Genomic DNA, 23468 nt, shown 5'->3' with positions numbered 1-23468 from the left:
CAACCAAACAGAGAAAAAACACCCTTTATCCCCGCTCTGTCTCTTACCAATCAGCCAAAGATCTATCCGTGGACACCAGCAGCCAACGTTCCGGGCCGAGACCCTTCGTCAGGACTGAAGAGGGAGGGGGCCGGTGCCCTATAAAGAAGGTGGGGGGAGGGGGAAGGTGAAAGCCAATCAGAGGAAAGATCAAGGGGTGAGGGGGGAGCAGGGAGGGGATAGGCAGGTGGTGAAGAAGGAATGCAAGGGGAAAGCACTACGGGTAGTAGAAGGCAGAGTCATGAGAGGCGATAGGCAGCTGGCAGAGTGAGAGTGGGATGGGAGGGGATTACCGGAAGTTGGAGAATTCGATGGGCTGGAGACTCCAGATTGGTTTTTCACCTGGCACCTACCAGCCTCCTTCCTTCCTGACGAAGGGTCTCGGCCCGAAACGTTGACTAAAAACACAAAATGCTGGCAGAACTCAGCAGGCCAGACAGCATCTATGGGAGGAGGTAGTGACGACGTTTCGGGCCGAAACCCTTCATCAGGAGTGAAACATCAGGCCGAACCGTCCACGGATGCTGCCCGACCTGCTGAGTTCCTCCAGCGTGTTGATATGACCACAGCATCTGCAGAGTACTTTGTGTTTAAAGATCTATCCATACTAGTAAATACACATCATGAACATGCACAAAAATGCTGGAGGAACTCAGCAAGCCAGGCAGCATCGATGGAAAAGAGACCCGTCCCGCTGAGTTCTTCTCCATAGATGCTGCCTAGCCTGCTGAGTTCCTCCAGCATTGTGCGTGGATATTGAATATGATTCCGCAGCGCAGTTCCCTCCTGATCAGCTTTCCTCCTGGTGTATCGAGTGCAATGTGACAATAGCTCTCCCAGTCTATCTCATGGTGATCATTGCGATTTATCTGTCTGACTGCACTTATTTTTCCCCTTAAACCTAACACTACATTCGGCATGCTGTCTTCCTGTAATTAATGTCTGACAAGAATGCAAAGGAAAAACTTTCCATTCTATCTCGGCAATGACAAGCCCGTTCCAATGCCATTTCTAGGGAGCTTGCTTTCTGACGCCTCTACAGGAACCGTCGCCATGGGATGTCCTGGCAGGAGGAATGTAAAACCTCATTCCAAAGCTCTGTTCCTGCACAAATTGTAAAGTCATGTTGACTTGCAGGAAATTGCTGCGGCCGCACTCGGTTACCCGTCCAAAGCAAAGGAGCGCAGACCGAGTCGATGCGCGGCCTGCTGAGGCTCTCACCCTCGCTGCTGGAGCCGCCCTCAGCCCCATACAATTACCTCTCTTCAGGCCGAGTATTTCAAATGCCCGTCGGCGACCACCCCTCTACGACCCGCAATCCATCGATCTCCCCTTGGAGCCGCTCTCGTCCCGCCCAGCCGCCCTGACTGACGCGCGGGTTAGACCAATCGGAGAACGTCGCCTCAAAGAACGCGATGTAGCAATCGGACGCTGACCAATCGGAGGCGGGGGCTGAAACTGATACAGAGAGAGGGGGAAAAAGATCAGATTTTGGGCAGCACCAGGCGAGGATTCATCATGGCTCAGTGAGTATAATCTCAGGGCGGTCGGGCTCACTACCGGTTAATGTTTGTTTTGTTGTTAAAATTAACTGCCCCGACCCTTCCTGGTTATCGAGGGAATATAAGACTTTCATTTCTCTAGCGCCTATCTCAAAGTGATGCGCTTTAAAAGGGTGGCAAGTGTTGCGGAGGGTGGGTTACTGCGGGTAGTGGTGTCATGAAGGTGCGGGCGCTGGGAGATCGGCAGTGGCCAGGATTCTGGACGTCTCTCTGTTCTTCTTGGAAATGATACTGTTCAGCTTTTATACATCCACCTGAGTCAACGTAATGAATGATTTGGAGGGTAGCACATGGAGCGTTTACCTGTCGTGAGTCTATCGGGTGGGCTTTAACCCAAGCCTATTGACCCGGAAGTATAAATGAATAGGGCATGTTCCTTTTTTCTTGAGTTAATGCAAGGGTTAAACATTTGTTTAGGAACAGATTCCTCTTCATTTCTCTTACAAATATTTCCCGCTACCATTGCTTTCCGTGCGTTTACCTGAACTGAGACAGTCGATCACAGATGGATTGAGAAGTTCTTTTTAGACATAATAAGAGATTAAAGTGTTCCTTAGTGTCATTTGTCGCAGACAGTGGAACAGGTCCCTTGCGTCAACAGCCAACAGAGTTTGCCCCATTTGCTAACCCAAACCCGTACGTACGCCTTTGGAAACTGCAGAAAATCCACGTGGTCGTGCGGGGAGAGCATACACACTCCTCACTTGGGACTGAACCCGCCAACAGAGACTAAATCTAGTGGAGAACTCTTATAGGGACCCTTTTAGGGGTTCTGCTCCATCATCTACCCCAAAAGCCCTTTAGTTCCTGCTGTATCCCACAGCGCTTGATTCGAGAGTCCTGTTCATCTCTATTTGGAGAGAATTTGGTGGATTTCTATTCACCGTGTGGGCTCATCACTGACCTGGCTCATTGGCTGCGGAGTCTGCCGTTTATGTTCCGTTGATCATGTTTGCAACATTAGTTCTCTTTTATTTTGCACATTGTATGTTTGATGGTCTTGTGGTATAGTTTTTTCCCCTGGATTTTCAGTTGTGTGTCTCTCTGTTCTGTGGCTGCCTGCAAGAAGATGAATCTAAAGGCTGTATGTGATATATGTACTTGGAGAAATTCTCCTCATCACAGTCCTGGAGCACTCTCCCTCTCAGCATCACTGGTTTCGGAGACCTTCCTTGTGTCCAGCATGTCGAGGCCTGGGAGAATTTTGAGGTTGCGGAGGTCTCTCATTCTTCTGAATGTGAGAGAACACGGCTCTGGTCTCCCGCTGGAATAGTGCACCATCCCTCGGGCCAATGTGTGGAAATTTTCCTGCACTTTTCTTTGTGTATAACAAATACATGTTTTATTTTGTCCAAAGCTGTGCACAATACTTCAAGTACAGAGGTCGGAATAATTGCAGTAAAACCACTTCACTCCTGTATCCACATCCTCCGGGAATACCCGCAACCCCTCGAGCACTCATCGATCTACCCGTGACCCCTCGAGCACTACTAGATTACGCATCATTTTCCTGCTTCATTGAAGTGAATAACTTCCCGTCCCATAACACATAGGAGCAGAATTAGGCCATTCAGCCCATCGAGTCTGCTTCACCATTCCGCCATGGCTGATTTATTATCCCTTTCAACCCCCTTCTCCTGCCTTCTTCCTGTAACCTTTGACACTCTGACTAACGAAGAACCTATATATAGGCATCCGTTAGTCTCGAGAGACCATGGATTTGCACCTTGGAAGGTTTCCAGGGTGCAGGCCTGGGCAGGGTTGTATAGGAGACCGGCAGTTACCCAAGCTGCAAGTCTTCCCCTCTCCTCACCACCGATGTTGTCCAAGGGAAGGGCAAGGGCCAATGAGGCTGAGCAATGTGTGGTTAAGTGCCTTGCTTAAGACACAACACGCTGCCTTAGCTGAGGCTTGAACTAGTGACCTTCAGATCACTAGACCAATGCCATGCACCAACACGGAAATGAATAAACAGTCAACATTTTGGGCCAAGACCATCAGGACCCAAATACTTGGTTTCCACAGCTGTCAGTGGCAGTGAATTCCACAGAGTCACCACCCTCTGGCTAAAGAAAATCCTCCTTGTCTTTGTTCTAATGGGGCATCCTTTATTCTGAGGCTCTGCCCTCATATACTGTGTAATTTTGTGTATTACACTGTACTGCTGCCACAAAAACAAACAAATTTCATGACTTATGTAAGTGATTGATAAACCTGATTCTGATACGGGTCTCTTTTGTGGACTGAGAGTGGGAAGGGGACAGGGACAGGGGAATCACAGTTGGGGAAAAGGGGAAGGGAGAAGGGAAGCACCAGAGAGACATTCTGTAATGATCAGTGAACCAGTTGCCTGGTGTCTCGGGACTGGCTGTGTCTGCACGAGTGCCACCTCCCACCCCCTGCACCTGGCTCTCCTTCTCTGCCTCCTGTGGCGCTCCACCCTCACCATTCACAACATCCTTTGCTCCCACCAGATTTACAGCCTCGTTCTCTGCTCCAGGTTGACAAATACAGTACTATGCAAAAGTCTTGAGCACTGTAGCGCTAGTTCTCGTGAACTTACTCTGTACTCTCTCTAGTGCCAGCACATCATTTTTTAGATAAGAGGTCCAGAATTGCTCACAATACTCCAACTGTGGTCTGACCGATGTCTTATAATGCCTCACCATTACATCCCTGCTTTTATATACCAATTCTCTCAAAGTGAATGCTGGCAATGCATCTGCATTCCTTTCCACTGACTCAACCCGCAAGGAGTTCGGACTGCTCCTTTAAAAGCTCCCCGATTGACACCAAGTGACCAGGGACAGCCAAGGTGAAGCACTTCACATCCAATTTAGTGTCTTGGTCGTTAACAGCCTGCGAAGAGGAGCTGCCCGCTTACAAATCTCCACACAGAAACCAAAACGAGAGTTCACTGTGGGACGAAAGAGGACTTCACCAGAGCAAATGACTGGAATTGACAACTTCATGTCTCTCGGGGAAGGCGAGGGTGGTAGTGATTAGCTCAATACTTGAACGAGCAATAGAATCAGACTTGACCTCTGCTCTGCTACAATATTCAGGGGGTGGAGGATTCAGAACTTGGAGGTTGCTAAGTTCTTGATTAGTCAGGGCATCAAAGAATATGGGGAGAATGTAGGAAAATGGGGCAGAGAGGGGTAATAAATCAGCCATGATGGAATAGTGGAGCAGACTAGATGGGCCAAATGTCCCAATTCTGCTCTTGTGTCTTTTGGTCTTAATGTTCTGATCAAAATGTAAGGAGCCCACCGTTGGTCGGGGTCACCCATGGATGTTGTGCCCCAGTTGTCTGTGATACACAACCAGTATGCAATCCATGTAGCAAGCTCCCCCTCTCCATGATGAATCCAGGGGAGCGGCAGAGACCGATACAGCTTGGCACCAGCGGTGTCTCAGGAGTTGCCAGACAGCGTTGAACTGCCGTAGGGACTACAGCTCCTGATTTTCCCTCAGTTTACTCCAGAAGCCTCCTCCAAGAGTGGGTAGAGCCACAAGGCAGCGGAGGCTTGGGATCAGCAATCTCCTTTCCTCGGATGAGTTGCCAACCACAGCTGACAAGCCCCATCTGCTTGAAGGGACTGGTTTTGAGGCACCAGCAACCCGCCTTTGCCCCTTCTTCTGTCAGTAGAGACGGCTCTGCCAGGCTTAGAAGCTAAGCCACCCGTGAATCTCAGTTATGCTCAAATATTTCCACATTGATTCGACCGTCACTTCATGCATAATGATATCAAATCCATTGTAATCTATTTAAGGATGATGCACGAGAAGCTTGTAAATTTCTGAACGTTGCTGTCATGCTAAGTAAGTCATCCAGGACTGGATCGTTGTGGCCTGATGATCACACCTGAATGTTCCTGGCCCCACCCTGCAGTTGGCTCCTATTGAGATCAGGCTGTTACATTTCTCTCCTGCACTTGATCAGATCCCGAGCTCTTTTGGAATATGCATGAGGTTTATTTTTCACATGCACTAAATATTATATATACAAACCCCTAACATGTATTTTTCAAGAGTCAATGAAGACTGGAAATCGGCTAACAATGTCCCAGTTTGTAACAAGGGTGACCACACTGACCCTGGTAACTACAGACCAGTAAGCTTATTGTGTATCATGGGTAAACTAGTGAAAGCATTAATAAAGAATGAGATGGAAAAGCAGCAGATAAGAACAGGCATGTTAGCAGAAAGCCAGCATGGGTTCAGAAAGGGGAAATCATGTTTTACTGATATGTTGGGGCTTTATGAAGAGTCAACTAAAAGTTAGAATGACAATAGAGCGGTTGATATTATAGAAACATAGAAAACCTACAGCACAATACAGGCCCTTCAGCCCACGAAGTTGTGCCAAGCATGTCCCTACCTTAGGAATTACTAGGCTTACCCATTGCCCTCTGTTTTTCTAAGCTCCATGTACCTATCCAAAAGACTCTTAAATGACTCTATCGTATCCGCCTCCACCACCGTTGCCGGCAGCCCATTCCACGCACTCACCACTCTCTGAGTAAAAAACTTACCCCTGACATCTCCTCTGTACCTACTCCCCTGCACCTTAAACCCGTGTCCTCTTGTGGCATTTCAGCCCTGGGAGAAAGCCTCTGACTATCCACACGATCAATGCCTGTCATCTTCTCATGCAGCTCTAGCAGGTCACCTCACATCCTCTGTCGTTTGGAGGAGAAAAGGCCGAGTTCATTCAACCTATTCTCATAAGGCATGCTCCCCAATCCAGGCAACATCCTTGTAAATCTCCTCTGCACCCTTTCTATGGCTCCCACATCCTTCCGGTAGTGAGGCGACCAGAACTGAGCACAGTACTCCAAGTGGGGTCTGCGGGTCCTATATAGCTGCAACATTACCTCTCAGCTCCTAAACTCAATTCCATGATTAATGAAGGCCAATACACCATGTGCTTTCTTAACCACAGAGTCAACCAGTGTTTTGAGTGTCCTGTGGACTCGGGCCCCAAGTTCCCTCTGATCCTCCACATTGCCAAGAATCTTACCCTTAATACTATATTCTGCTATTATATTATTTACTTAGATTTTCAAAAGGCTTTTGACAAGCTCTCCACGAGAGGTTAATAGTCAAATTACAGGAGGTAAGGATTCAGGGCAAGTTGTGCGAATGGGTGCGCGATAGGCTCAGAAACAGAAAATGGGTCACGATGAGAGGATCATTCTCACACCGAGATGTTAAAAGTGGGTTCCACACGGATCGGTTTTGGGGCCGCTGCTGTTTTTAATTTACATTATTGATCTGGATAGGCAGATAACAAATAAACTAGCAAAGTCTGCCGATGACACAAAATTAGGGAGATGGGCTGATAACGTTCAGGCAGCAGAATCAATACAGTTAGATCTAAGCAAAATCCAGATGTGGGCAGATAAATGGCAGATGAAATTTAATGTAAGTAAATATAAAGTATTACATGTAGGAAGTAGAAATATTAGATATGAAAATACAATGGGGGGGGGGTCAATTTAGAAAGTGTACTGTTTGAGAAGGATTTGGGAGTCCTGGTAGAATCATCACTATCAACATCCAGGCAATGCACAGAAGCAATTAGGAAGGCTAATAGAATGTTGGGATATGTAAGGTGCTTAGTGAAGCTCAAGTCTAGAGACATTCTCTTTAAACTGTACAATGCACTTGTGAGGCCACAGCTTGAATACTGAGTACAGTTTTGGTCTCCATATTGTGTGAGGGATGTGAAGACACTGGAGAGAATTCAGAGAAGGGTGATGAGACTCATTCCAGGTTTGCAGGGCGTGAGCTACGAAGGAAGATTGGAAGAATCAAATCTTTTTAGCCCATGTAGACGTAGAGTGAGAGGAGACATGATAGAAGTGTTCAGTGTCATTAAGGTGGATGCCAGCTGCTACTTTAAAATGAATCCATCATCGAGGGCGCGGGGCCATGGGTGGAGGCTGGTTAAAGAGAGATTTCAGATTAACATCAGGAAGCATTTCTTCACTCTGCAAGTGAACTACCTCATCATGTAGTTGAGAGTCATACATTAGAGACTTGCAATCTAAGCTTATTAGTTATTTCAGCACATTATATGAAGAGGAATTTAGCAAGTTTTGTTGGGTAGAATGGCCTGTTCTTGTCAAAAAAAAACTTTGGGATGTCCTGAAAGTAGAAGGACTGGTATTTCCTCATTGCACAGATGGGTTGCTATCAGGAAGTCCCAGACAGAATGACTTTGAAAATCTATTGCTCCATACAGTGTGAATCTGGCAGTGCTTGCCTTGTTTTGCAATACACCAGCTAAGATTTTCTTCCAGTAAGTATTAGGGATAGTATTGCTCTGACGGGGAAGTTTTGCAAAGGGGAAGTTAACAGGGTTAATATTTGCAATTGCCAGCCAATCAAACTGAAGCTTGAGGATGAGACAGGGTAGATTACACAATGTCCAACCACCTGTTGAGTTTAAACTGACTTTTGCAATAGGGCCATCGATTCAAAAACTTTTGCCTTCCCCCAGTGTCCTTGCAGTCACTTTTCTCCTGTCGCTGATCCTTTTTTGCGCAGGTTTTAAAACCCCTCCACATCTTACGAGGCTGATCAATCGGTGTGGGGTTTTGTTGGCTTCTGCTGGAAGGTGTAGTTCAGGTGGGGGAGGGTGGGAGGGATGTTATGAGGTTGTATGGGAGAGGAGGGGTGCTGTCCATGCACACTCAGAGGCCGCTCCGTTCCGTGCGAGAGTGGAACCTGGTGTGGTTTTCTGCTGCTGTAGCCCGTCTGCTTCTAGACTTGACTTACTGTGTATTCAGAGATGCTCTTCTGCACACCACTGTTGTAACGTGTGGTTATTTGAGTCACTGTCACCTTCTTGTCAGCTCGAACCAGTCTGGCCATTCTCCTCTGACCTCTCTCATTATCAAGGCATTTTCACCCACAGAACTGTCGCTCACTGGGTGCTTTTTGTTTTTCATCCCGTTCTCTGTAAACTCTAGACACAGTTGAGCATTAAAATCCCAGGAGATCAGCAGTTTCTGAGATACTCAAACCACCCCATCTGGCACCAACAATCATTCCACGGTTGAAGTCACTTAGATCACTAATCCTCCCCATTCTGATGTTTGGTCCAACTAGAAATGAACCTCTTGACCATGTTTGCAAACTTTTATACACTGAGTTGCTGCCACATGATTGGCTGATTAGTTATTTGCATTAACGAGCAGGTGCACAGGGGCCTGATTGTACACACTGAGTGGATACCCAAGCTGGAACCATTGCCATTCCCACACCAGACTTGCTGTCGTGCCCCAGTCTCACGCACATGCAGGAACTGAGCATAATGATCCATGATGAAACGTCGACAGTGCTTCTCCCTACAGATGCTGCCTGACCTGCTGTGTTCCACCGGCATTTTGTGTGTGATGTTGTTCGTCGACAGTGCTTCTCCCTATAGATGCTGCCTGACCTGCTGTGTTCCACCAGCATTTTGTGTATTTTGTTATAATGATCCATTCTGTGGAATTGTAAAGTACTAATTCCAACCCAAGGAAGCCACACCCTCAGGTTGGAGGAGCAACACCTCATATTCCTTCTAGGCAGCCTCAGGCTTGACAGCATGAACGTCGATTTCTCTAACTTCTAGTAATCTGTTTTCCCGCCCTCATCTCTCTTTATCCATTCCTCATGCTGTGGTTCAGCTCTTACCCTTTCTCTTCACCTCACCTGCCCACCACCTCCCTCTGGTTGCCCTCCTCCTTCCCTTTACCCTATGGTCCACTGTTCTGTCCTATCAGATTCTTTACCTCCTCCACCTATCACCTGCCAGCTTCTTACTTTATCACCCCTCCCCCAGTCACTTACCTTCCCCCTCACACCTACCTCCTATCACCTTGTACTCCTTCCCCTCCGCCCCCAGCTTCTTATTCTGGCTCCAGTCCGATGAAGGGTCTCGGCCGAAACAACAACTGTCTGTTCCTGTCTGTTGATTCCACCTGACCTGCTGAGTTCCACCAACTCTGTGTGTGTGTGTGTGTGTAACAGTACACCACTACCACATATACATGTCTCACCTGCAATAGAGCTTGTGGGTCCAGGACAGGACTGTATAGTCATCAAAGATCTTGCTGTTAAAGGAGTAGACGTCATCATCGGATTCCAATGGACAACCGAGGAAGAAGACATCAGCTCTTATTGTCAGTCAAGCGTAAAGCATGTGTGGCAACATCATTCCACTGACGATTTTCGTGCCTTTGGATGGAAGAGCTGTCCTTGATCTCACCTTGTTTGCTGATACTTGCTTTCATCATTGTTATGTGCCATGTTGTATGAGGTGGGAATTCATGGCCTTTGACCATAATTGTCCTTGACAAGTTTTCGATTTGCCATTGTCTTCTTCTGGGCAGTGTCTTCACAAGATGGGTGACCCCATCCACAATCAATACTCTTCAGAGATTGTCTGCCTGGCCTCAGTGGTCACATGACTTGTGACGTGCACCGGTTGCTCAGACGACCATCCACCACCTGACCCTGGATCAGGGGGATAAGCAAGATTTACACCTTGCCCAAGGGTGACCTGCAGGCTAGTGGAGGGAAGGAGCTCCATGTATCTCCTTTGGTAGAGACGTGTCTCCACCTCATCACCCAATCTTATATTTGACACAGTTCTCAATTGAAAGAGGGTCAGAGTGGACCCCTGGTGTACCAGCTGACCCACCATCAGTAGGTTTGGAAGCACTGAGCAGATCTTCCTACTTCTCTATTGCCACCTTCAGCAGCTGCTCTGTCACACACAAAGCTGCTGAGACCTTGGCTGATCTGTGGTACACGAGGCATGTGAGCACAGTTAGGCCATTCAGTCTATCAAGTCTGCTCTGCCATTCTATCATGGCTGACTTACTTCCCCTCTCGGCCCCATTCCCCTGCCTTTTCTTTGTGAGCTTTGAAGCCCTTTCTAAGCAGTAATCTTATCAGCCGCCGCTTTAAATATACCTAAGCTGCCTGAGGCGATGAATTCCACAGATTCACCACGGTCTGGATCATCCGGTGTCAGAATCAGATTTGTTACCGAATGTCATGAAATTTGTTGTCTTGTGGCAGCAGCACAGTGCAAAGACAAAGTGCAAAGTAAATTTTATTATCTAAGTATATGTCATCAAATACAACCCTGAGATTTATTGTTCTTGTGAGCGGACTGAACAATTCTATAGAATAATAACTTCCGATCCTCAATTTGATTTTGAGAAAAGGAGGGGTTCATTCGCCCACTACTGTCATCTGATTTGAGTTGATTAATAGGGTTTCCTTCTGATTTTTCTTTAAGTGGATTTGAGTTGGCGGATTGTTTTTCTTTATGGAAGCTTGTATGATGTATAGCTCCGGGGTTGTGCTCTCAATGGGGTTTTTTCAGTTAGTAGGGTTTTTTTTAGTAAGTAGTTCTTTTTTACCCCTTTTCTTTAAAAAAAAATATTCTTAACACTTTATTTTCTGTTATTATTATTGATATATTGCTTAGCTTTGTTAATCAGTTATTTGCTAATTTAATTCCTTATTGTATGTAATGACATATTGACTTAATGTATCTTTTTTGTTAATCTTCAATAATAATTGATAAAAAGATTTTAAAATGGATAATAACTATAACAGAAGCAATGAACCCAAATTGGGCTTTCAACCAGAGTGCGGAAGATAACAAACTGTACAGATGCATGAAGAATAAATAATAACATAAATAGGCAATAAATATCGAGAACATGAGATGAAGAGACCCTGAAAGTGAGTCCATTTGTTGTGGGAACATTTCAGTGATGGGACGAGTGAAGTTATCCCCTTTGGTTCAAGAGCTGATGGTTGAGGGGTAGTAGCTGTTCCTGAACCCGGTGGTGTGAGTCCTGTATCTTCTACCTGATGGCAGCAGTGAGGAGAGTGCAGGACCTGGGTGGTGGGGGTCCCTGATGATGGATGCTACTTTCCTGCGGCAGCGTTTTGTGCAGATGTGCTCATTGGTGGGGAAGGCTTTACCTGTGATGGACTGGGCCGTAAAAATTACTTCAAGTTGCAATTAAAAAAAATGATGGATGAACCATAGAGGAACGGTGAGCTGGTGTTCAGAAATCTGATGGTGGAGCAACAGAAGACCGTGTACATACACTTCGTAGCCACTTCATTAGGGGAGGAGGTATCTCTGCGTGTACACCTACAACGTAACTGCTCTGCCACTACTGACTGATGTGCGATTGTTGTAGCTTCAGGCTCAGGAATAAAAGTGATCTCTTTTCTCCTCCACAGAGCTGATATTGCATTGATCGGACTGGCGGTAATGGGCCAGAACTTGATTCTGAACATGAACGATCACGGCTTTGTGGTATGTCTAAAGATTAGCTTTCTATTTGTCACATGTGCATTGAAAGTTCAGCAAAGTGCATCAGTTTGCACCAGCGATCTACACGGTCCGTGGGTGTGCTAGAGGCAACCTGCAAGCGTTACCAAAGTTTCTGGTGCCAACGTAGCATGCCCACAACTCATTCACCCCAACCCATTCTTCGTACTTAATATTTTAAGAATGTGATTTTCTTGTTTTCCTATGGATAAGTTCTGCACAGAGAGGGAAGGAGTTGGTGTGATTGTAGAGTTTAATAATAATTTTTACCTGTTTGGGCATGTTTGTTTCTATTAAGGTGTTGATCTTGGACTAATTGAAGTTCAATGTGTCCCGCTGGGGCGTTGTAGACGTGGGTATGGATGTAATTATCTGCTTGCTCCCACTCTCCTGTCGCAGACACTTCTGTGAAACTGTTCTCAACAGGGACTCAGGATGTTGCGTGTTAACAGCGTGGTGTGGGTGGCATGTCTAAAGATTAACCTTAGACAACCTCAGCAAATTTAATCAACAGTGGCCGAAGTTGTGCAAGATGTTGGTGAGGCCAAATTTAGAATATTGCGAGCAGTTTGTTAAGCCTACCTACAAGAAAGATATCGATAAGATTGAAAGAGTACAGAGAAATTTTGAGGATGTCGCCAGGACTCTGACAACCTGAGTTATTTATTTATTGGGATGAAATAGGCCCTTCCAGACTGAGCTGCACTGCCCAGATACCCCTGATTCAACCCTAGTCCAATCACAGGACAATTTACAATGGCCAATTAATCTACCAACCAGTGCGTCCTTGGACTGTGGGAGGAAACCGGATCACCAGGAGGAAACCCACGTGGTCACGAGGAGAACGTACAAACGCCTCACAGGCAGCAAAAGGGGTAGGGAAATGTTGAATAGGTTAGGTCTAAATTTGTTGGAGTGTAGGAGAATGAGGGCCGATTTGATAGAGGTGTACAATATTAACTCTCGTTCTGTGTTTGTGCCCCAGGTCTGTGCCTTCAACAGAACGGTGTCCAAAGTGGACAGCTTCCTGGAGAAAGAGGCCAAGGGGACCAAGGTGATCGGCGCCCACTGTCTGGAGGAGATGGTCTCCAAGCTGAAGAAGCCCCGACGCATCGTTCTCTTGGTGAAGGCCGGCCAGGCGGTTGACGACTTCATTGAGAAGCTGGTATGTTGGCCACGTTCCCGGTGAAGGGGCTGATTATTGGAGTGCAAACACTTGAACATAGAACACTACAGCACAGTACAGGCCCTTCGGCCCACAATATTGTGCTGAACTTTTAATCTAATCCAAGATCAATCTAACCCCTACCACATAACCCTCCACTTTTCTATCATCCATGAGCCTATCTAAGAGTCTCCTAAATTTCCTTAATGTATCTGCCTCTACCACCACCCTTGGCAACGTGCTCCACACACCCACCACTCTCTGTTATCTGAATTCTTTCCCCAACACCCCCCATACTTTCAAGATTCAAGGCTGGCTATTGTTATTTGTCAGTACACATGCTCGCAGAAGAGCTGTGTAAATCACGGACATAAGATTAGATTATACGATGAGCTTTTTTTGTCACACGTACATTGAAGCTTACAGCGAAATGCTTCATTTGCATCAAATCAAATCAGCGAGGGCAGCCCACAAGTGTCACTGTGCTTAGAGCGCCAGCGCAGCACGCACACAACTCACCAACCCGTGTGTCTTTGGAACGCGGGAGGAAATCCAGGTGTTCACGGAGACAACTCATGGGCAGTGGCAGAAGTTGAACCCCAGAGTGCATCACGCGCCAGGTCCTTGGACTCACTTTACACCGCACGCTGTCGGAACAGTGCTGCCAGGATAATTAAGGGCACGACCCACCAGCCAACACACTTTTTGTCCCTCTTCCCTCCTGGAGAAGGTTCAGGAGCTTGAAGACTCGTATGGCCAGATTTGGGAACAGCTTCTTTCCAACTGTGATAAGACTGCTGAATGGATTCTGACCCGGATCTGGGCTGTACCTTCCAAATATCCGGACCTGACTTGCACTACCTTACTTTCCCTTTTCTATTTTCTAATTATGATTTAGAATTTAGATTTTATTATATTTACTGTCGACTTGTACTCCAGGGAGGCGAAGCGTAGAATCAAATATCGCTGTGATGATTGTACGCTCTAGTATCAATTGTTTGGTGATAGTAAAGGTGTAATGGCTCCTCGAGCCGCCTTTGCTGTGAGACGATGGACCCTGCCACTGTGGTGGAGCTGGTGGGCACTGTTGTCTGTTCTGTCGGAGTCTGTGAATAAGCACTGCTTCCCCGGCCCTCTACTGCTTTCTCGATACAGGCTGTTTTTGGACAGCAACACTCAGAGAATACCGCATTAAATTCTCCTTCTGTGTGGATGACAGGCCTCCACCAACTTTAACCAGCAATGAGTGAAGTTGTGTAAGATGTTGGTGAGGTCACATTTGGAGTACTGTCTGCGGTCCTGGTCACCTGCCTACAGGAGAGAGATCAGAAGGGTGCAGAGAAAATTTACAAGGACGTTGCTGGAACTTGGGGATCCTAGTTATAGAAAGGTTGAACGGGTTAGGACTTTATTCCCTGGAGCACAGGAGACTGAGGGGAGATTTGTTAACAATATACAGAATTATGAGAGGTAGAGGCAGGTTGGATTTTGTCATTTTTAAAAAAATTGGATAGGTATATGGACAGGAAAGGAGTGGAGGGTTATGGGCTGAGTGCAGGTTGGTGGGACTAGGTGAGAGTAAGCATTCGGCACGGACTACGGCATGGCCTTTTTCCGTGCTGTAATTGTTATATGGTTATATGGGAGAATTATTGTGAGAAGTCATTTATTGGTGAGGCAGGGTGAGGTTTAAAAAGAGCTTGGGATGTTTTGGAATTTCTTGGGAAGCTGCAATCCTGACGATCTCGTTGACACTCTACAGGGGCCAATTAAAAAGAAGCAAGGAGTAAGTGGACTGGCCAGGCTTCGGCAAGAACAGGCACGGGCTAGGACGTAAGCTTGAGAAGTCAGAGGTATAACAAGTGCAGGCAGGATGCAAGGTATAGCAGGTTAAGACAGTGGAGCGCTTCTCCTGTGAGATGTGGGATTTCAGGGTACCTAACGGTCTCCCTGGTGACCAGGAAGTGCATCCACCTGCAGCTCCTGGCAAGGTCAAGGAAATAAGCAATGATTATCAAGAACATGAGATGAAGAGTCCTTGAAGGTGGGTCCAGTTCAGAGGGAACAGTTCAGTGATGCGGCAAGTGATGTTGAGTGACGTTATCCCCTCTGGTTTAAGAACCCAATATTATTTTTACTAGGCGATATTGAAGGGATAAAACCGAAACCCAAATTGAATAAATATCAGAAAGAATTCATAAAAATTGCACTGGCAGTATCCAAAAAGGCTATTGCGGTTACTTGGAAATCGGATTCATACTTAAGTATAGATTGTTGGAATAATGAAATTTCCAGCTGTATTCCACTTGAAAAAATTACTTATAACTTAAGAGATAGATATGAAACATTTTTGAAAATTTGGCGCCCTTATTTACAAAAGATAGGTGCTCTGAAGATAAAATAATTGGTTATTTGGGGAAAGAAATAAATATATCTACTAAAGTTATTATGAACTCCATGGAGCATGTGGGGATCTTCCAATATCCAGGCACTCTTTCTTTCTTTCTTTCTTTTTCTTTTCTTCTATAGGAATGTTAGGGGGAGGGGTTAAGGGGAGGGGGGAAGGGTAGATAATTTTTTTTTACTTTCTGTAATCATTTGAAAACTCAATTTTAAAAAAAAAAAGAGCCTGATGGTTGAGGGGTAATAACTGTTCCTGAACCTGGTAGTGTGGGTCCTGAGGCTCCTGTGCCTCCTTCCCAACGGCAGCAGCAAGAAGAAAGAGCTGGGTGGTGGGGGTCCTTGATGGTGGGTGCTACTTTCCTGCGATGACACACCGTATGGATGTGCTCAATGGTGGCTAGGGCTTTACCCAGAATGGGCTGGGCTGTATCAACTATTTTTTTTTCTGTATAGGGGCATTGGTGTCTCCATACCAGGTCATGATGCAACCAGTCAATATATTCTCCTCCACACATCTGTAGAAGTTTAATCAAAGTTTTAGACAACACAGCAAATGTTCGCAAACTTCTAAGAAAGTAGGGGCTCCGTACTTTCTTCCTAATGGCATTTACACGCTGGGTCCAGGACATGATAACGCCAAGGAATTTTAAGTTGCCGACCATCTCCACCTCTGATTTCCTTCCGATGAGGAGAGGTTCATGGACATCTGGTTTCCTGCTTGTGAGATTAGCCATCTTCTCCTTGGTCTTGCTGATGTTGAGTGAGAGGTTGTTGTTGTGGCACCACTCGGCCATTCTCCCTCTTGTATGCTGATTCGATTAGGCCAGTGACAGTGGAGTCGTCAGCATTGGAGCTGAGCTTAGCCTCAGTCATAAGTCTAAAGTGAGTGGAACAGGGGGCTGAGCACACAGCCTTGTGGTGCACTTGTGCTGATGGAGATTGTGGAGGGCAGGTTGTTGCCAATCTGAACTCTGTGGTGGTCAAGTGAGAAAATCGAGGATCCAGCTGCACTGGGAGCTATTAAAGCCGAGGATTTGGAACCTACTGATTCGTTCTGAGGGAATGGTGGTATTGAATGCTAAGCTGCAGTCATTGAAGAGCATCCTGATGCACCTTCACTAAGTGAACGGTGTCAGAGATGCAAGGGGCTTGGGGTTCATTTGCAGGGTTAGTCTGCGGTTAGGAGGGCAAATGTGTTCGTTTAGAGGGGACTAGAATGTAAAAGGAATGCCAAGGCTTTGGTCAGACTGCGGCTGGAATTCGTGAGCAGTTCTGGGCTCTTGGTCTAATAAAAGATGTGCTTGCATTGGAGAGGGTTCAGAGGCGATTCATGAGTGATCCTGGGAATGAAATGGGTTAATGCGTGACGAGCGTTTGATGGCTCTGGGCCTGTACTCACTGGAGTTTAGAAGGAGGAGGGGGGGGATCTCATTAAAATTTATTGAATATTTGAAAGGCCTAGAGAGAGTGGATGTGGAGAGGATATTTCCAATGGTGGAAGATTCTATGACTAGAGAGCACAGCCTCAGAATAGAGGGATGTCACTTTAGAACAGAGATGAGGAGGAATTTGTTTAGCCAGAGGATCGTGAATCTGTGGAATTCATTGCCACGGACGGCTGTGGAGGCCAAGTCATTGAGTATACTTAAAGTGGAAGTTCATGAGTTCTGGATTAGTTAGGGCATTTACAGTTATGGGGAGAAGGCAGGAGACATAACAAGCCAGCCATGATGGAATGGTGAAGCAGATTCGATGGGCCAAGTGGCCTAATTCTCCTCTCAAAGCCTTAGATTTTATGGTATATGTGGGGTAAGAGCATACAGGCATTTTCCACTGAGGTTAGGTGAGACCAGGACTAGAGGCGAAAGGTTAAGGGTGAAAGGTGAGATATTTAAGGGAAACCTGAGGGGGAATTACTTCTCTCAGAGGGTGGTGAGAGTGTAGAGCGAGCTGCCAGTGGAAGTGGTGGATGCAGGTTGGATTTCAACATTTAAGAAAATTTTGGATAGATACATGGACAGGAGAGTATAGTCCTGAATGTAGATCAATGGAACTGGACAGAACAATAGTTCGGCATGGATTAGATGGGCTGAAGGGCCTGTCTCTGTTTTGTAGTATTCTATGACTCTGACCTTTCCACTGTCTCTCATCCCCTCCACTAACGGTCAAGTATCTGAAATGTTCATCAAGTAGAATTAAAATCTGAATTTACCAATCAAAACTGTTTCCAATTCTAAATGCATATCAACTTGCCATTAAAGAATTTCCTTGCAACTCTCTGTGCTGGAAGGGACCCCATCTTCTGAATCATTCCTTGTTCTTTACGCTCTCCCAGTGCACAGACAGTTCATTATTAACCCCCCCCCCCAACCCATTAGATCCAGTTGCTGCCTTTCGCTAGCTAACTGACGCTGAAGTACTTTTGTTAAATCTAGAGATGTTTTGGTCCATAAGCTCCTTCAGAAGTCAAGAATGAATCATGATTATAGCCGTTTCATTAGGCATTCCTAACAACTAAATTGATGGGAATCAACTCATTTACTGTAAGGGACAGCAAGAAAGAGAAGGAGGAGAACAAAGAAAATAAAAGACGTGGTCATCTTGTACTGTGTCAGACTAGAGCTAAAGCACATTCCACTGATAAGAAATGACCTATAAAATAGTCAGGTAGAAAAATATAGAATCAGCTATACTACAATTACTGCGGACTCACTGAACAGTGACCCCCATAATAGGTGAATGTTTAAAACTATAAACAAGCCTAGGAGAGTTAAAGTACAAGAAAAATACAATTCAACGGCCTAATCCAACACTTTGTCCTTGCCTTGCCAGGTTCCTTTACTGGAGAAGGGCGATATCATTATTGACGGTGGGAATTCTGAATACAATGACACCACGGTGAGTATAAAACTATTCCTGGAGGTTCTGAGTTGAGATAAATCTTCCATGGTCTGTACCGAGTCTAATCTACCGGAGGCCTGTGGGTTTGGAGCTGTGGATATTTCATGCCCCGTCTTTATATCAGGTTCTCTCCCTGGCTCCATGTGCAGTGGAAGAGGCTTGTTCACGATAAGGAATCTGGAAGTGATTACTACAAGCAGTAGTTCATGTCTGTATGATTTCTAATAGGGATATGCTGGTAGCTGTCACTGAAATCTGGTAATCAGTGATGTTGTATACCCAGGAAAAAAGTTGGGATTATTTTGAAGGTTGCCTTGAAAGTATTCTGCAAGAACTCTAGAAAAAGATTCACTTTATTTGTCACATGTACATCGAAGCATTGAGTGAAATGCGTCATTTAATCAAATTGGCGAGGATCGTGCTGGGGGCAGCCCTAAGTGTGGCTGTGCTTCCAGTGCCAACAAGCATGCCCACAACTCACTAGCCTTAACCTATAAATGCAGGAGGAAACCGGAGCACCCAGAGGAAACTCGCGCGGTCACAGGGAAAACGTGTAAACTTGTTACAGAGTGGTGAGAGTCCTGCCCAGACCTTTCAGCTGACTCTGCAAAGCGTCGCGCTAACCGCTACGCTACTCTGCCGCCCCAAGTGAGCAGACCCCGAGTCAGTGTGATCATGACCGATCAACTCAACTCCTCTTCTGTACCAGTTCCCCCTGACTCTCCATTCCCTGATGTTTCAATGATCTGTCCACCTCCACTTTGAATAGCTCTGTGATCTGCCTCCACTGCACTCCCAGGGGAAAGGATCCACAGGGAAATTTCAATGCAGCCCTGTTTGAGTGACCATCCCCCTTGGCTGAGCATTTGTGACATAATCTGGATATGTTTATACATTCCGATTTTTAGCTTTTAAAATGCCATTGACTGTTCTGGCAGGCTGGATCTAACAAAGGAATTTAGCTATTGAACCCATGTCTGAGGGCAAAGACCATCGTATGCCAGAAATACAGTTTTAATGTCGATCTTCTTTGCATCTTTTGACTGAATGTTACAATTAAAAATGACGTAACAGAGTGCCTTTCTGAGAACATTTATAGATGCTCTGTATCAGGGTCACGAGCGAACTCGTGTGCAGGAATCACGGAAACTTCAGCAATGCAAACTAAACAAGAGACTTACCACAGAAATGAACTGGCAAAACTAACGAGAACTCGGGCAAACCGTGTAGGATCTTGAAGAACTGAAATCGCTCCTGATACGCAGAAGAACTCGGTCAGAGTTTCACCAGAGAAGGATCCACTATGGCCAAGCAAAGAGGGGGTTGGTTGCCTGCTGCCCTGAAATGTTTGCTGAAACATGTAGGAATGCAGGACCAGGTGCTCAGACAAATCAATAACCCCCAAGAACAACACAGATATTGAAAATTCCAAATCGAATAAAAGTGATAAATACTAAGGGAACTTAACAACACCCATGATCAGAATTGAGACACCTGCTACACAACGTGAAAATCCAGATCAACTCCAAAGACAAACAATTAGACCTGAAAGGGAAACAATGCAAGAAGCACTGTATACCCACGAGATTACACTGAGAAAGTACAATTCATGTACTAACTGGGGAAAAAAAATCTTTTTTTAAAAAATGACCCCTGGTCGTGACACTCTGTAATCTTTAGGGTGTTGCCTCATTCCCCCCAGGAATTCCTTGGCACAGCTTACAGATTTTGACAAGGGACACAACAGGGGATACACCCTGCACTAAAGTCAAAATGGCAGTGGGAGTTTTGATCGCTTTCTCTAGTTGTGTGGCCTTATCCCGTGCGTTCTGTATGTTGTGGTGCTGTGAACAACCCGCTCTGTTTCTCTCCCACTCTCTGCAGCGGAGATGTAAAGAGCTGAAAGCTAAGGGTCTGCTCTTTGTGGGGAGTGGAGTCAGCGGTGGTGAGGACGGTGCCAGATACGGGCCTTCGTTGATGCCTGGAGGACACAAAGAGGCTTGGTAAGTCAGTATCTGCCGGTTTAACTTCAAGTTAATTCCGGCTCCTCGTTCTTTTAGAGTAATCTCTGGAAGTGGCTATAATTTGATAGCATTTGCAATTACGGATAAAGTGTGGTAGAAGCAATTGTGATCAGACGTTACTCCCTTCTCCTCTGTCTCCCACTCAGCTCAAGGTCAGCTCCAAGCCTGAGGCCCGATTGGCTTGGTTCCCTGCCAGAAAGTTGTGGATTCAAGTCTGGCACCAGATGTAATGGTGGTTCGGTGTACAAAGCTAAAGGAGGGGAGTATTGTAAAGAAAATACAAGCATTAGCCCTGTGTGGGAGCTTCCTGTGTCCTTTGACTATTGTATTTCTTGCAACAGTGGCTGCAGAGCACTTGGGTAAAGTGATAGGGTCATGGAGTACTACAGCATGGGGAAGGCCCTTCAGCCCATCTAGTCCATGCTGACCTGATCTTCCAACCAGTCCTGTTTACCTGTTCACGAACCTTGTCCCTCCAAACCCTTCCCATCTATTTACCTATCCAAACTTCTCTGTTACAGTTGAACCCTTGTGTACCAGCTCATTCCACACTCCTACTACCCTCTGAGTGAAGAGGATCCCCTTAAATATTTCGCCCTTCACCCTAAACCTGTGACTTCCAACTTTAGGTCGACCCAACCTGAGGGGGAGAAACCTGCATACATTCACCCCTTGTCGCTTGGAATACCTCTAAGATCTCCTCTCATTCTCCTGCACTCCAGGGAATAAAGTCCGCACCTGTCCAACTTTTCCTCTGAACTCGGTGACAACATCCTCGTAAGTTTTCTCTGCACGACGGAGGTTTTTCCTGTAGGTTATGAAATCAAAACCTGCCGGTGGAATTCAGCGGGTCACAGGACGTCGGATCAGGAGGCAGAGAGGTCCCCCAATATGGACTGGTGTATGTTTGCTCTCCTTCCCCCTTCCTGAAGTCAACAATCAGCTCTTTAGTTCTGCTGTCATCGAATGTGGGGTTGTCATGGCAACCCAGTGTCCGATCTCCCTCTTGTGCTCTGACTCGTTGTCACCTGTGGTTTGTTGGTTTGTCTAACAACAGTGGTGTAAGCCACACGTTGTGTGTGTGTGTGTGTGTGTGTGTGTGTGTGTGTATATATATATATATATTTGTGTGTGTGTATATATGTATGAATGTATGTATTGAGAGCAGAGCAGGGAGCTCAGCATGCAGCTGTGAGGTTCACCAGTGTTAAACGCCAAACAACCCTGTGTGATTCAGATGCTTAGACACGGTCAGCAACAAGACCTATCCTGCTGCTCTTTACTAAGTTCAGCCTGGGAGCTATTACGCTACGCTGTGTCTACCAGGGCACAGATCAGCTCTTGCATCGGTTCTACCCACTGGTCATTGGCCAGTGCCGAGATGTCTCCCATTCTAGAAAATCCTGTCTTACCAATGAGGTGATTGGGGAGAATCTGAATCTGGCAGGTGTCTTGTAGAGTTCTGCCATTTAGCAAAGGAACACACACAGAATGCTGAAGGAACTTTGGCAGCACCTGTGGAAGAGAATAAACAGTCTACATGTCAAGCTAAAACCTTTCATCAAGACTGGAAAGGAAGTTAGATTAATGGACTGATAGGTAATGGAGGCAGAGGAGAAGTGTTTTTTTTGTAAGTGTTTGTATCTTTTAGAGAAGTAGGTTTTGGTGATCTTGACAAAACGAAGAGGATGTAATTTGCCTGGAATGAAAGAAATGCCTTTTGGAAATTTGCTCGCCAAGCACAGCGTGGAGACTGAAAGTTTTGAACATTAGGTTAACTTTTCAATGGGGTTCGTTGCTTCATTTGCCAGGAGGTGCCTAGCACCGGGGTGACAGGAGTCCATCGAGTGGTTTGTGACTGTTGTCCGTTGCTGGGCGCGGTGCTGAGGGTGGGGCAGATGGAATGGATGAGTTGGGGTTGAGACTGTGTTCCCGTGTGCTCCACAGGCCTCACATCAAGGACATCTTCCAGAGCATTGCTGCCAAGGTTGGGACTGGTGAGCCGTGCTGTGACTGGGTAAGTTCTGGTTTTAAAGGTTGGCTTTATTTGTCACAGGGGACATCAAAACGTACCGTGAAATGCGTCAAATCAGATCAGTGAGAGTTGGTCTGTGCAGCCTGCGAGTGTCCGCACATTTCCAGTGCCAACATGGTCTGCCCGGAGCTTGCTAACCCTAACCGTACATCTTTGGAATGGAGTGGGGGGGAACTGGAGCACCCAGGGGACCCACGTAAGTCACGACCAGCAGCAGGAATTGAACCCCGATCTTGTAGCTGACTCTGAGATAGCGTTACGCAAACCGCCTTGCTCTGGGTGCTGGATAGGAGCAGAAGTGTTGCATCACAACCTGCAGCAGAGACAGGCAAGCTTGAGGCCATCCGTCGGTTGGGGTCGACCATGAACGTCGCACCCTACACGAGCCAGGGCAGTACGATGCGGAGAGCAAGCTGTTATCAATCCCCCTCTCCACACAGCTGATGAATCCAAAGGAATAGCAGAATCCCGTGCAGTTTGGCACCAGTGGCGTTGCCGGAGCTGAACTCACTGTAGGACTGCCTTCGCCCTTGGGGGCTCCAGTTCCCAATTTTTCCTCGGGGTTTACACCCGAAGTCTTTGCCATGAGTGGGTATAGTTTCGAGGTAGTGGAGGCTTGAGATCAGAGTTTTCCATCCACGTGAGCTTCCAGCCACAGCTGATGAGCCCCATCTGCGTGGAGTGACTGGTGTTGAGGTGCCTGTAACTCGCCTTTGCCCCTTCTCCTGTCAGTAGAAGCTGGTTTCACCGGGCCTAGATGCTACGCCACCTGTGAAGGCCAGGAGCTGGGCTTGGTTGTCAGAGGTTATCTGAAGCGCATGCCACTGGGTGCATTTAGTAGGTAGTGGGAGCTTACCTACCCCACCCCACCTCAGCTATGACAACCCAGGAGACCTTACTGCCTAGGACTGCAATAAACAAGGCTGGAGAACTCCTGGCCCTACTGGTACATAGAGGGCAAAACAAGGGGATTTTG

General features: G+C 46.4%; 1 protein-coding gene and 1 long non-coding RNA gene across 2 annotated transcripts in view; one reads left to right on the top strand and one right to left on the bottom strand.

Moving 5' to 3' along the window:
* LOC132382235 (uncharacterized) overlaps window positions 1-1946 on the bottom strand; it is a 49776-nt gene extending 47830 nt beyond the window's left edge. The window contains exons 1-2 of the long non-coding RNA XR_009508243.1: window positions 1905-1946; window positions 1299-1497 (exon numbers count right to left, since the gene is read on the bottom strand). This is a non-coding gene — a long non-coding RNA (uncharacterized LOC132382235). The remainder of the gene's footprint in view (window positions 1-1298; window positions 1498-1904) is intronic.
* pgd (phosphogluconate dehydrogenase) overlaps window positions 1444-23468 on the top strand; it is a 35340-nt gene continuing 13315 nt past the window's right edge. The window contains exons 1-6 of the mRNA XM_059952258.1: window positions 1444-1565; window positions 11874-11949; window positions 12950-13129; window positions 18365-18430; window positions 20318-20436; window positions 22405-22474. Coding sequence (XP_059808241.1) covers window positions 1558-1565; window positions 11874-11949; window positions 12950-13129; window positions 18365-18430; window positions 20318-20436; window positions 22405-22474 — 519 coding nt within the window. The 5' untranslated portion in view covers window positions 1444-1557. The remainder of the gene's footprint in view (window positions 1566-11873; window positions 11950-12949; window positions 13130-18364; window positions 18431-20317; window positions 20437-22404; window positions 22475-23468) is intronic.

Source organism: Hypanus sabinus, chromosome 27 (assembly GCF_030144855.1).
Source record: "Hypanus sabinus isolate sHypSab1 chromosome 27, sHypSab1.hap1, whole genome shotgun sequence".
Lineage (NCBI taxonomy): Eukaryota > Metazoa > Chordata > Chondrichthyes > Myliobatiformes > Dasyatidae > Hypanus > Hypanus sabinus.
This window is presented reverse-complemented; position numbering and strand designations above follow the sequence as displayed.